We start from the raw sequence: 14,867 nt of genomic DNA, 5'->3' as shown, positions 1-14,867 counted from the left end.
CTTATATAAGATCTGCATTAGCCGCTGAAGTTTGACGTCGATCCCTTAAAAAAAAAAAAATACCATTTTCTGCCCAAAAAAAACAAAAAAAAACATCTTGCAAAACAAAACCTTCCAATGACGAAACGAAAAAGAAAGTATTAAAAACAGACAATAAAGAAAATCTAATGAGTCCCCGAGAGGACAAACAAACACAAACTAACCATTTTCACAAACTCCGATAGATATTTCCCTTAGAAAGGGACGTATAATCTTTATCTTCTTTTTATTTTTTGTAATTATTTTCGTTATCCCGGGATTTCCGAAAAATCGGGTCACGTCTTCGAAGTGCCCTTCATTTCTTTTTTTTTTTTTTTTTTTCTTTCTTAATATGGCTCTTCTTCGGAAATTGTCTTTCTTTATTGGGAGAAGTTAAAAAAAATATGATTCCCGGACCAATGGAAATTGAGCCTTTGAAAAAATATACTCGTGCCTCAAATGGTTCGGGCGAAAGGAGAAAAATCTATCTTTCTTAGGGAGAAAGCAATTTACTACAGCCACATGAACAGGGTAAGGATTTTAAACATTTTTTATTGTTCAGGGTAAATTGTTTTTTTTATTTTTTATTAGGGTAACTCAAATGTAAACAATAAAAATTAATAAAGATATTGTAGTTATGTATAACGCGTATACTATTTATGTTTAGAATATGTAATACTTATAGAAGATCGAGGTTGATACTTAGCAAAGTAACAAAAAAAAAAAAACTTGTCCTGATTTCATGAGACCTTTTGCACGTATTACTTTTTGTTGTACTGGTCTCGATGAGCCGTTATTTAAATCTATTAGCAAGAAGATATTGAAGCTCGGTGGGTTGCTGAGTTATGATCTTACCTCGCAGGTAAATGTTTTAATTGTGGGTGATGTACAGCGTAGGACTGATAAGTATGAATTTGCGGTGCGGAACAGGGCTGACATGGTATTTTTGGATTGCAATGCCGTGTTAGAGTTATACCATTTGTGGCTAGCAGGTGAAGATATCACATATGATTCTAAGGGTAAGGACCACAGTATGAGTGGTGTTAGCGGTGATCAACCTACAAGGATGTTGGATTTGTTGAGGAGGAGACATACGTTGGCACCGATGACAGATTATGTAGTTTTCATCGGAAGAATTAATAACAGTGATGAGGCTAACGTTAAAGAACTCGAAGAACTATGCTCCCATATGAACTGTTGTAAATGTATATCAAAACATTTCATGTCAGACGCGAAACGTAAATTTGCTGGGAAACAAGTTGTATTCATCACCGACGAACCCCATGGGGTACGTGTGGAAGCCGCCAGGAAAGATGGAATCCCAGTGATACACCAGAAATGGTTGCTAGACTGTTACAAGAGAAATGCTACATTGCAATATGATCCTTACTACCTGTTAGAATTTGCAGTTCATATAGAAGATTTTAAGGAGATCGGAAGGGACTCGTGTGATTGTTGGGATGATTTAGATAATTTTAATGTAATAACAAACAATAGTAGGCTCATACCTGAAGAAGATGAAGAAGAAGTACTCCGAAAAAAATCGGTGTCCAAACGTTTAAAACCACATGGAGACAAGCTATGGCAGAAGGTAATGAACAAAGATGCGCCAGGAACTAGTAATCATCTAAGTACAAGTGCATTAGAGAACGATATACCGATAATAAAAGAAGAAGAAGATAGATTTGACTCGAATGCTATCTTTACTGGCATAAAATTTCAGGTTCATAAGAGCTTTAAGGAAGAGCATAGCATGATTCTAAGGAAAGTGATTCTACAGAATGGCGGAGATACCGTGGAGGAGTCCGAAAGTAGTAGATGCATTTTAGTATTACCAAGTTCCAAACCTTTGGACGAACTAAATGAAATGATAGATGAACAAAAACACACTGTGGTGACCGAATTTTTTATAGAAAGATGTCTACACTATAAAAAGCTTCTACTCCCGATAGACTGTTGGTCCTCTCCATTCATGGCTACAAACAATTTCAAAATTTTATGCAATAGGAAATCTAATAAATTAGGTGATCCTTTTGTTGTTTCTATTACGGGATTCAGCGGAGTTGAGTTGCTTCACCTGGTAAAGATGTTGAAAGCTCTGGAACCCATGGGTATCAAATATTCAGAATATCTAGATAAATCGACCGACTTACTTTTGGTAAATCTGGCTGTCTTACCAAGTATAACAAAGACGCATCCCCTGTGGAATAACTATTATATGGATTTATTTAATGAGTGTGCTATAAGTCAAACTCATACAAATCAAGTTTTCAGAAATTCTCTGAAACGTAAAATCCAGTATATTAAAGAAGATCATTGTATACCTATGGCAACTCCGGGTTTTATTGTGGAGATATTTAAGCAGTCAAAAAAATTGGTTGATGGACAGGCTGGAGAAGGAATTCGTATCCTTCTGAATAATATCCATTGGCTGGTGTTAGCCCCAAGGGGGAAAAAGGCTGACTTTGAATTTAAGCTCGTAAAGAAAAGCACTGAGGAACATTGCAATATAGTTGATAAGGCCGTTCTTTCATCAAATACAGGTAAAGCTAATACGAATACTATGTCAGGTAACATGAGCCTAAAGAGAACAACATCTGAACTTCTAGAAAAGATTAATATCAAAACTAAACAAGACTCTACAAATGACATTATTAAATTTAAACGTGTTAAGGTAGGTAATGACATAAAAACAGCAGCCAGACATTATTCTGATTTGGATAGTATTAATGACGACCTTCGAAATTCGGATCACGAAAAAAGGATTCCTAATATAATCCGTACTACTAGTTGGGGAAGTGTCATGTCAGAGGATATGAACAGAAGCAGCATTAACAATGAACTTCAGCATAGTAATATACCTTACGCAAATCAAGAGAATATTAACCAAACTCAAGTTACATATGGAACTATCTCTGAAGAGCTAAGGAAAAATTAACTGAAGAAGGATAGATAGAGGGACTGTGAATATATTTTACGTAAATTTCATGACAACCAGCATTACTGTGCATAGTGCATAGAAATAACTATATAATATTAGTTCTTATATAAATTTAATTAGCATAGTAAAAAAAGATAATAGATAATTTTTACATCTTAATATTTTAAATCTTAAAAATAAGAACTTTTTATGTTTTGGAACCTTCACGATGAATCACTGATATGCTTTTTCGCGTCTCTTCAATCTTTAAAATGTAAAAAACAGATTATGAGAAAAAAGTAAGGTAAGATAAATTAAAATATTAATAGGGCTATAGCATGTGTCATTGTTGAATGATATTATAACTGCTAAATAATACTGGTGTAATAAGCAGTTTCATCAAAGCCTCTTAAATGTCGACGCTGAAAGATAGAAAAGAAGCCTTTGTAACGGGCCTCGAAGGTGGCTCTATCATGGAGATCAATATCGTAACATCTGTTGCACTGACGGGTTATTTCTGCTGGAATATAATTAGATACTACAGCCAAGATGGTTCAGTATCTACATTGGTAGATTTTTGTCTTAATTGGGTAGCATTGCTCTTATCCATCACCATATATTCCTCAGATGCGTATTTATTAACTAATTTACTGGTTCTTCCATCCATATACTTATTCGGATTCAACTACTGGTCTAGGAGTAGCATAAAATCCTCGAAAACTGAAGAAACTCAACAGCATAAAAAAGATCCTTTTCTATTAGAAAAGAAACCATTTTTAAGTGCTTATAGAAGTGGAATGCTGATTATAACATGTCTAGCAATTCTGGCTGTGGATTTTGAAATTTTTCCAAGAAGATTTGCGAAAGTGGAAACCTGGGGTACTTCATTAATGGATTTAGGTGTTGGTTCGTTTGTATTTAGCAATGGGGTTGTCTCTGCTAGAGCTTTGTTCAAAGAGAAATTGAGACCTAGCAACTCTAAAACATCAGCAATTAAAAAAATTATTGGAGGCTTTAGATCTGGTGTTACTCTATTAGTTCTGGGGCTCTGTAGACTATACTTTGTGAAGAATCTCGAATATCAGGAACATGTGACTGAATATGGTGTCCACTGGAATTTCTTTATAACTCTTTCGTTATTACCTCCGGTTTTGGTCATTCTCGATCCACTGACGGCATACATACCACAATGCATATTTGCTCTTTCATTCTCACTATGTTATGAATACTTTATGATAAAGGATGATAAGTTTTTGAACTATTTGATCTTATCCGACCGGTCCAATATCTTCAACGCTAATAGAGAAGGTATTGTTTCCTTCATAGGTTATTGTTCTATTTTTCTATGGGGTCAAACAATAGGTTTCTTTGTTCTTGGAAACAAAAAGACTGTGAATAACCTCTATAGATGTTCTACGCAAGTTATAGGAGAAGATAAGAATCAACAAAGGTCTAAATGGACCAGACTTACAAGTGTTAGTCCAATTACAGGTCTCTTTATTTGGTTTTGCATATTCTTTGTTACCTTCGAAATAATATCTAATATCCATCCAAATACTGTATCCCGCAGATTTGCCAATCTTCCTTATACTATATGGGTTGCTACATATAATACTGGATTCCTTCTAGGATATGCATTTGTAGATAAAATGTTTGGAAATAGTGCATCAAACTATAAACTACCCATCTTATTGGAATCTATGAACTGCAATGGTCTGGCCATGTTCTTACTCTCAAATGTTACTACTGGGTTAATCAACATGTCTATGTCTACTATTGATGCCAATGCTTATGTGAGTATATCTGTACTATTAGCATACGCTGCATATCTAGCACTTGTTTCGTGGTTTTTATACAATAGAAAAATTTTTATCAAGTTATAAAATTATTTTACCTATGGTGATGAATATTATTATTATAACAGCGTTATCATGAAGATAGTACTTATATATATTTACCGTGTAATTAACGTGAATCAGTCAATTATAATGACTTCGGAATCATTGAGTTTAGCTTTCTTCTTTGCTCTACTAAGTTGAGAAAATATATCGAACTGTGATAATGAAGTCTCTTTCTTTATTCCATCAATAGGCGTGTCTTTGGTTTTTCTGTCTTGTCCTTTCTTTTTTGCAGCGTCAGCTAAAATTTTAGCACTAGCGATAATAGGTTTCTCTTCAACTTTCAAGTTATTAGGGTTATGCAAAAGTTCAGATGCAGTGGTGTTTAGTGAATAGTCATCAAAATCGATATCCTCTTTAATTTTTCTTACGTGACCAGAAACCTGATTAATGTTTATTGGCTGGCTTTTAATCACAAATTTTTTCTTCCTGTCAATTATGCTGCGAGGTCTAGATTGTATTCTGTTATCAGTCAAACCAGAAAGCTCTACATTAGATGCATTATTAAACCTCAGAGCATATTTACTTTGGATATCTTTTTTAATTTCAGGTTCTGGAGCATATTTCTTTGATTTATTCGGGGAACCAAACTCACCAGAATAGTTTCTTGGGGCAAACTCCTTCTTTTTATTTGGTGATCCAGGTAGAGAGAAATTGCTGTTTTGTGGTGCATACTTTTTTTGAGGACTAACTTTACTAGTAATCAGTGTTCTTCTCTTGGATGTGTCCAAATTCATTGATCGAGGACTTGGGTTTACCAGATTGGATTGTAATTCTTTACGTAATTGAGTTGATGCAGTAGTAAAATCATTTAGTAAGGAGGTGGTTGTCATTTTATTCTTTGTCAAATCGAGTCCAATTGAAGAACGAACAGCATTACCAGTCCAGTATAGTCTTTCCCTTCTATCTTCAATAAATAGTTTATAATCATCTAATAGCTGTTTCATAGAAAAATTATCAGTATCGCCTGGGAAATTAAAATTCATCAAAGAATACAAAGTTTTAACATTGACAATATTTTCAAGAGCTTGTTGATGATCAGCAGTAGTTCTCAGGACATCAGTTGTTAAGAATCTACTACGCACCCTGGGCATTGGACCTTCTGTATCCGTTACTGAAGAAAGATAAAGAAGGTACTTTGCTCTTGTTTGTGCAACAAAAAACATACGGCGCTCCTCATCTATACTTTCCTCGAGGGATCTATTTTGATTTTTCTTTTCCCTTTTCTCAGTACCTTCTTCTAATTCATCATCGTCATCATCATCGGATTGTCCTCCTTTTTCATCTGAGAAAATAGCAGGTATTGTATTATCTTCGCAACCAGGAATGAAGACTACCGGCCATTCCAAACCTTTAGCACCATGTATAGTACATATGGTTACAGATCCTGGACTATCTGGATCTTGTTCATTATCTCCAGTTGAGGAATCACCAGAGAATAAGCTTAGGGAGTTCAAAAAATCTAATATATATGTGTTCACGGATAACGTGGTATCAGATTTTTCTAAGATAGGTCCGTTAGTTTCATCATCAGCCTCTGTCTGACTGACTGAGTTGATATTGGTAAAATATGACTTCAGTAACAGCACATTTTTATGTCTTGGATTGTTAAAATCAGGATCTCCCTCATCTATCTCAGCTTTTTTTTTACCATCTTTATACAAAAACTCTGTTTTTAGGCCCGATTTTTCATATAGTGTATCAAATATATCAGACAAAACCTTAGATGAACCATTGTTACATAAATCCCGGCATAAATCAATCATCAGAATAAATGAGTTCAACACCTCGCGTGCCCTCTTCGGAATATCAATTGGAATTCTCTTTTGATCTATCAATTTAATTACTTCATAAGCACTCATATCAAAGTTATCTGAGAAGGCCATCCTTACTTTTTCTGCAGATGAATCACCAAAACCTCTATTCGGAAAACATAAGGAAGAAATAATTGCTATTGATTCAGTATCGGAAATAACACACTTGACTAAGTTTAACATTGAACTGATTTCTTTTAATTCCCAGAAGGCCCGCCCTCTAACAATTTTATATGGTATTCTAAATTCAATGAGTGACTTTTCAATAGTTTTGATTTGTTTCCTTTTCCTTACAAGTATTGAGAAATCATTATATGTAAACAAACCCGGTAGTGCTTTCAAATACAAAATTTCTCTGACTATCGATGGTGCCTCTAAAAAGTAAGCAGGAAAATTCATATAAACTGGTGAGATATTAGCATTAAATTGTGCCTTTAAGGGGCACCGGCTCTCTCTACCTTTCACCTGTTGCTTTATTAGCGTTTCACTCGTATCAAGAATGTTTTGTGAAGATCTGTAGTTCTCAACTAGGATAACTTGAGAACATTCTAGAGGACATTTATTCACCATCTCTTGGAAATTATGCGAGAGCGCATATCTGAAAGCATAAATACTCTGATCAGGATCCCCGACTACTGTCAAACCACGTGATATATGATGGTTACCACGAGCCAAGAGGAACATCAAATCAATCTGAATACTGTTTGTATCCTGAAACTCATCCACGAGTACATGTTCGATCCATGGTAAACATCGTTCTTTTGTTAGAAGCCTGAAAGTAAACATTAGTAGGTCATCGAAATCCAAAGTATTAAGCTTCGATAGTTCAAGTTGGCAAGTCTCATAGAAATACGCCAGTGCTGGATCATGCATCGAGTCACGTTTATATTCCTCAGGCAAAATTGCGCTAGACTTTAACCGCGATATATGTTTCTTTAACAGTTTCTGATGTACTTCCCATTCTGGACCATCGGAACCGTTATTGCCTTTCTTGCTGGATTCACGTTTCGGGAGACAGAGGTTTACCTTTCTGGCCGTGGAATGCGCGTAATCTCTAATCTGATCAGGCATCTTTTCTATCATCTGGGTCAGTATGGTCTCCATCTCCTTTTCATCAACTATCCTCCACCCGGCCTGAAGCCCAACTTTGTGCCCAAACCTACCGAGTATACGGAGACATATGCTATGAAATGTCCCGATCATGATATCCCCTACCCTTACACTTGTGTCCTTCAACATAACCGCCAGCCTATCCTTCATCTCCTTCGCTGCTTTGTTCGTAAACGTAGTCACAATGATATTATGCGGGTTTATATTGTGTTGTAGTATAAGGTACGCCACTCTTGAAGTTAGCACTTTAGTCTTACCAGTCCCAGGCCCCGCAATGATCTGTAATGCTTTTGTATGGTCATATGTAACCGCAGCACATTGCTGCTCATTAAGTCCAACTAGAATATCTCGTACCTTTCCATCGTATACTCTACGATCCATCATAAGCCTAAAAAATCAACGTTTTTGTTGCCAATTTTGTTCAAAACTATAAAGAACAAAAGACCTTCCACATCAAAAAAATTAGTCCCTAATATATCGACTGTACGGAAGAATAACCGAGCTCATCGAGTAAACTCTTTCGATACAATGCAGTATAAGCTTAATAAGTTACTTTATATCAAAAAAGGTAAACAAAAATTCTAGTTTCTGGTGTACATCCACAGAAACTCCAGCAGAAAACGCCAAACAGAAGAGATAAATTTCAGAGAAACATGAAAAAATATTAATATTATATAACGAAATAAGCATGTGACAAATTAAATTAATTTCTAATTCGTGAAACATGATAGTCACATGACCATCAAAAAGTAATGGAAAAATAAAATTCGGGAAGTCAAGTCTCTATTGTTTGCCCGTGAACAGACGATCATATGAAAAATCATGATTATCAGTACTTTGACGTGGGGGGCGTTATATTACCGGGTCATGGCGGGCGGGTGAAGGAAGCTCAGGTTCGGGTTGCGGATCCGAACGGGGTTGAGATATCGTCGGCCGACATTTTTTTTTGTGAGTTGTTGTAGTTGATCTACGCGTTATTTAATTTTCTTTTTCTTGCGTTGCTTTTTTTTTAATTTATCATGTGATTTCATGCAAGTCGAGATAGTGATATAATTAATATTGTATTCTTGATAAGGATAAAATGAAAAGTAGAAGAGAAGTAAAAGAAAGGCTTTAGAGTAGAATAAAAAAAAATCAAAACATCAGATATTAAGGTACTTATATAACTAAAATAGGACAAGTTTTTTTAAATAAGAAGGAAAAGAATTAACTAAGGATAATAAAAAAAAAAAATGGAATTATGACAAACGATTTGAAATCATCGGCATCAACTACAACTAAAACGTCTTTCAATTCTGAGATTGTAAGGTTAGAGAGGATATTTACACATCATAGAATAAGACATGACCAAGTTTTGAAGGAGGCCTTGCAATTTAGTAATGAGCGTGTTACTATTATCAATGCGGATGTTGCAAGTAAGTCTTTTGGGTTTTGGTTTATCATATCGTGTTATTTTCCGGTTATCACAGCTTGTCTGGGTCCTGTTGCAAACACTATTTCTATAGCGTGTGCCGTGGAGAAATGGAGGGTAAACCACTATCATACCGCTTCAGGTATTGTACGAGACAGAGTCAATGATCCCAAGGGTGTTTTTGCAGTTAATATATTGTCATTGGTTATTGGATGTGTATCAAACGCAGTCTTGTTTCTACATTTTGCAAGGAAACTCAGCTACATGACATCACAAATTATAAATATTACAGGTTGGACTGCTGCGGGAACCATGCTGATGATAGATGTTATAGTGATGAGCGCCAGAGAAGTAAACCATTCGTACCAGGAGAAGACAATTGGCTTTTGGTACGCTGTAATTACTTCTGGTCTCTACCTTTGTTGCACTCTTACACTTTCTTTACACTTTGTGGGACACAAACTACATAAGTATCCAGCAACATTTAATTTACTGCCGAATGAAAGGAGCATTATGATTTTTACTGTGATTTTATCAATATGGTTGATCTGGGGTGCTGGGATGTTCTCCGGTCTGCTACATATCTCATACGGGAATGCGTTATACTTCTGTGTAGTTTCACTTCTAACTGTCGGTCTTGGTGATATTATTCCTCAGAGTACCGTGGCCAAGTGTATGGCTTTGTTTTTTTCGATGACGGGTGTTTTAATCCTAGGTATTATCGTATTTATGACGAGGTCAATCATTCAGACATCTGCAGGCCCCATTTTTTTCTTCCATAGGGTAGAGAAACAGCGCTCGAAAGCTTGGGATAAATTTACTTCCAACGAAGACAATTTTACTGATGAAGAATGTTTTGATATAATGATGAATATCAGGAAAAAGGCCAAGCTAAAAGGTCATTTATACTCTCTATTATGGACTGTTACAATTTTCATCATATTTTGGATATTAGGCGCTACAGTTTTCTTTTTCACAGAAAATTGGACCTATTTCAATGCTGTATATTTCTGTTTTCTTTGTTTATTGACTATTGGGTACGGTGATTATGCACCAAAAACTGGTGCCGGTAGGGCCTTCTTTGTTCTATGGGCTATCGGTGCAGTGCCTTTAATGGGTGCAATCCTGTCAACTGTGGGTGATTTATTGTACGCAACATCAGAAACATTAGATATAAAAATTGGACATTTATTCAAGAATAGTGTAACAACTGTTCTAATTGCACCGCCTGTTCATATTGGAAAAGCGCTGACTACAAATAAAATTAAAGTAGACGGATCAGAGGACGCTCCTGATATGGGTCCAAAATCTTCTACGGATATAATTTCTGAGAATGATAATGATATTGGAATTATTGAATCCAGGGGACTTGACGATGGGTTTGAAAATTCTGTAACTAATGACTTACAACCAGAAGATATTCACATTATAGCAGGAATTACTAACCAGATGGATGAGGAATCTCAGGCTACAGGAGTTAAGATGCATAGAAAATCCTCACTAAGGAGAAGAAATTCAATGCTACCAGGACGCAATAATTCGGTACGTAGCGCTGATAATGAGGAAGAGAATGAGCTAGCAAAACAGGAAATTTTTCATGGTACAAACTTATTCGGGCCTATACCTACGACAATTGAAAAATTACGTAGGGTCAATGAATTACTAACTGTTGTAAAAAGGTTACACGAACTATCACTTAATGATAAAGACCGTAAATTAAACTACAATGATTGGGATAAAATTCATAGATTGACTTTGAAGAACTTTGATGAAGACTGTATTAATCCAGATAAAACATTTTGGTTATCAGAATATTCACCATTAAAATTTCCTCTCAATCAACCTCACTATGCATTTATGAGGATTGTTGCCCTTATAGATAGAGTTTTAAATGAATTAACTGTCGAAGAGTCCGTAAAAAGGCAACAAGCTACCGAACCAGTCCCTGAAGATTTCATGATTAATCCATTTAATATCTTACCTACTGCATCGCAGTCAACTTTTGAAGGAAGTTTAATTTCATCATCAGGTTCTATATGTGCTGTACCCTTTTCCAGTTCAGAAGAAACTTTTTCTGGTCCAGGATCGAACACTGAAACTTTTACAAGCTCTTCCGGATCCACAAATTCAGCACATATTGGAGGTTCTTATATAAATCGTTCAGCAAGTGCGAATTCCTTCCATCCGTACGTACACTCTTCGTCAGATACACAAGAGAATACTCCTGAAAAGGCAAACTCGAGTGATTCTAAATCCGACGGCGAATAGTGACCAACAGATTTAATTTTCAGCCTGATAGACATATAAAATGTTTTTTTTTCATCCCTTTGTTTGGTCATACAGAAAAAATCAATCGGTTAAAATTGATGCTCTTATAAAATCAATGTTGATTATTTTCCTTATTTTGATTTTTATGCCAAACCCCACTGATTATAAATACGGCTTTTACTAATGGTTAGCATATATACATAAACAACCTTAATATTTAATAATAACTAATATATATAAATTCTGCATGAAATAAATTCACTTTCTCATTTGAATTCAGTGGCAGGTCAATATAGAACCTTTTTCATGAACTATGTAAAAAACTAATTTGTATACTGTAATAAAACACTTATAATTTACTATATTTTGAATTTCAATTAATGAGAGATATTGAAACCAAATATAATAAATCCGGGGTTCATTTTTCAACCTTTAAGAAAAAGAAAAAAAACTCAAAAAAAAAAAAAAAACTACAAAAATAAAATAAGATAGAGAACAACAAAATCATAAAGTAATCTACTTTAAATTAATGTGGTACGCATAGCCTCATAGAATAATTATTATTAGAGGCATAATTACAACTGAGAAAAGTCTCAGGTGCGAATAAAATTTAAGTGTCTTTTAAAACCAAACATTAAGAAGCAAAGAATATTAGGACAGATAAGAAAAAACTTAATAAAAAAAAAAAAAAAAGTAATACTGTGTAATATCGAATATAACACGTTTGCCGTATAATTTGAAATTTATTAGGAGTAAAATTTAATATCGTGGAGATTGCATTCATTGGAAATATTACAAGGAACTAATATTATAGAATAACCAAAATATGGGTGAGGTTGGTGGTCTTTTATCAGGGGTTAACCCATTCCATTACAACCCTGGTTCACCAATAACATTGTATCTATTTCAAGCCTGTCTGATAATGGCGACATGTAATTTGATACATATACCGTTTTCCAAAATTCGCCAGCCGAAAGTGATATCAGAAGTTATTGCCGGAGTTATATTAGGCCCAACCGTGTTAGGTCAAATACCAGGATATACTGATACAATCTTTCCTTCATCATCTATACCAGGTTTAAATTTAACCGCCAATTTAGGTATTATTCTTTTCATGTTCTTCTTAGGACTAGAGGTCGATATTGCTTTCATAAAAAAACATATGAAATCAGCATTATCTATCGGTCTCGTCACATTGGCAGTCCCATTTGGATGTGGTTGCCTTATTGCCATACCACTCTTTAGGAATTATGCCAATAAAGACCCAACTCAAAGACACATCAAATTCACTGTATTTATGGTTTTCATTGCTGTTTCCATGGCTGTTACCGCTTTTCCAGTTCTTTCTAGAATTCTTAATGAACTTCGGTTACTAAAAGAGAGGCCTGGTATCATTGTACTTGGAGCAGGAATAATAAATGATATATTGGGCTGGGTTCTTTTGGCGCTAAGTGTTATTCTTTCCAGCGCGGAATCGAGCCCAGTAAATACAGTATATATCTTATTGATCACCTTAGCTTGGTTTTTGATTTATTTTTACCCTCTGAAATATGTGTTGAGATGGGCGTTAATCAAAACTCATGAATTAGATAGGAGTAAACCTTCTCCAATAGCTACAATGTGCATCTTATTCATTATGTTTATATCAGCGTATTTTACTGATATTATAGGCGTTCATGCTATTTTTGGTGCCTTTATAGCTGGCCTAATTGTCCCAAGAGAGAATCACTATGTTGTCAAGTTAACAGAAAGAATGGAGGATATTCCAAATATTATATTGATACCGATTTATTTCGCAGTAGCAGGTTTAAATGTGGATTTAACATTATTGAATGAAGGAAAGGATTGGGGTTATGTATTCTTATCCATTGCAGTTGCCATTGCAAGCAAGATTGTATCAGGAACTGCCATGGCAAAATTACATGGTTTATTCTGGAGAGAATCTGTCGCTATTGGTGTACTAATGTCGTGTAAAGGTATTGTTGAAATTGTTGTTTTAACAGTTGGTCTAAATGCAGGTATTATTAGTCACAAGATTTTTGGTATGTTCATTCTAATGGCGTTAGTCTCTACATTTGTGACAACACCGCTCACACAACTGGTATATCCTGATTCTTACCGTCAGCGATTAAAAACCGAGTTAGAAAGTGATCAAGAATCTAAAACAGTTATTCTTGTCAGCGAAGGAATTGAAAAGGAAGAACCCAACTATATGAATTGGCAAGACTTGAAATCATATTCAATTCCACGTGTGATTAATGTCATCAATACTCCTGAAATAATATCATCCTCTCTTGAATTCTTAAATTTTTTCCTTTTTAAAGGGACCAAGAAAAGTGGTTCAAAAGATTTAGCCATTAGCAGAGTTTCTACAGGAACAACCGTCAAGTCTTCTTCAAAATTCAAGAAAATTACACAATCATTCAGAAAGAATAATGAAGAATTTGAATCCAAACTGGAAACTATTGGTGAAAATCCTGCTGGCTTCTCAACAATATCAATCTTACGTGCTATTCATTTACGTCTGATGACTGAGAGAACGACGGATTTGTTACACTCTTCTTCGTTGCATAATGATGATCCACATTTTACTGCCAATTCTGACTATATCTTGAATATATTCGAGATTTTCTCAAATTTAAGTAGAGTTCCATTTTCTAGTGAGGTTATATTTTCAACAATGAGAGAAAAGGGTGTTAACGCTACAGGTATGGAAATGACACATAAAGACTTGATCCTGTTCCCATTAAAAGGTGCATCATATGAATATAAAGGAAATCCGACACTCCTTAACGAGAAGTATACTAGTTTTGAACATATCTTCTCCCATATTGTTGGCTTAAACGAATTACCATCAACATTTTTCAGCACTCTATCTACGGATCTGAAAGCCAATTTCGCTATGCTAATTTCGAATACCTGTGGAAGGCTAAGTATCGAAAGAATGAAACGGAAACATATTGTTTTATTGCTACCAAATCCCAATCTGACGTATTCTGATTTTCTTGGATTATTCATCTTACTAAGACTTTCCTTCAATGATTCTATAAGCCATGAAAACGTCATTTTTAGCATTTATTTCAATAATTTGAATTCAACATTTATTAAAGACTTTAACGATTTTATTTCTGATCAGTATTGGTTTGAGAATACTAACGTTAAGATCCTAGGAATTACTGCTGGTGTAAAAAATGAAAGTGACAATAGATCAGAATCATTTATCGAGAGTGTTTTGAGTCAGGGTTTATCTATCGAAGAAGTAGAAGATTTAGAGGAAAGCACGTTCATAATTGCTGAAAATAAGTTCTCTCCATCCGATCCCTTTGAAAATGATGTCAAACAAACCATCTACGTTGGTGCTAATCGTCGGTTTAATGTCTTAGTAGTTCACTATTTTAATTTTCGCACCAAAAGTGGTACTATATAAT

At 34.9% G+C, this 14,867-nt stretch overlaps 5 protein-coding genes across 5 annotated transcripts; 4 read left to right on the top strand and 1 right to left on the bottom strand.

Moving 5' to 3' along the window:
- Positions 1-760: 760 nt before the first annotated feature.
- On the top strand, positions 761-2,956 carry DPB11 (protein kinase activating protein DPB11; the record flags this gene model as incomplete). The annotated part of the gene is made up of 1 exon (XM_071054639.1): positions 761-2,956. One exon carries the CDS (start codon positions 761-763, stop codon positions 2,954-2,956), a length of 2,196 nt encoding a protein of 731 aa, XP_070909332.1.
- Positions 2,957-3,351: 395 nt separating this feature from the next.
- Positions 3,352-4,821, top strand: GWT1 (glucosaminyl-phosphotidylinositol O-acyltransferase; the record flags this gene model as incomplete). The annotated part of the gene is made up of 1 exon (XM_071054638.1): positions 3,352-4,821. One exon carries the CDS (start codon positions 3,352-3,354, stop codon positions 4,819-4,821), a length of 1,470 nt encoding a protein of 489 aa, XP_070909331.1.
- Positions 4,822-4,913: 92 nt separating this feature from the next.
- SRS2 (DNA helicase SRS2) lies at positions 4,914-8,144 on the bottom strand (the record flags this gene model as incomplete). The annotated part of the gene is made up of 1 exon (XM_071054637.1): positions 4,914-8,144. The coding sequence occupies one exon, from the start codon at positions 8,142-8,144 to the stop codon at positions 4,914-4,916; it is 3,231 nt and encodes a 1,076-aa protein (XP_070909330.1).
- Positions 8,145-9,000: 856 nt separating this feature from the next.
- Positions 9,001-11,439, top strand: TOK1 (Tok1p; the record flags this gene model as incomplete). Its single annotated transcript, XM_071054636.1, has 1 exon — positions 9,001-11,439. One exon carries the CDS (start codon positions 9,001-9,003, stop codon positions 11,437-11,439), a length of 2,439 nt encoding a protein of 812 aa, XP_070909329.1.
- Positions 11,440-12,265: 826 nt separating this feature from the next.
- Positions 12,266-14,866, top strand: KHA1 (Kha1p; the record flags this gene model as incomplete). Its single annotated transcript, XM_071054635.1, has 1 exon — positions 12,266-14,866. The coding sequence occupies one exon, from the start codon at positions 12,266-12,268 to the stop codon at positions 14,864-14,866; it is 2,601 nt and encodes an 866-aa protein (XP_070909328.1).
- Position 14,867: the final 1 nt, after the last annotated feature.

The sequence above is a fragment of the Nakaseomyces bracarensis genome (assembly GCF_045282275.1).
Source record: "Nakaseomyces bracarensis strain CBM3 chromosome Unknown Scaff13_0, whole genome shotgun sequence".
In the NCBI taxonomy this organism is placed as follows: domain Eukaryota; kingdom Fungi; phylum Ascomycota; class Saccharomycetes; order Saccharomycetales; family Saccharomycetaceae; genus Nakaseomyces; species Nakaseomyces bracarensis.
The sequence above is the reverse complement of the archived record's forward strand: the minus strand, read 5'-3'. Positions and strand labels throughout refer to the sequence as shown.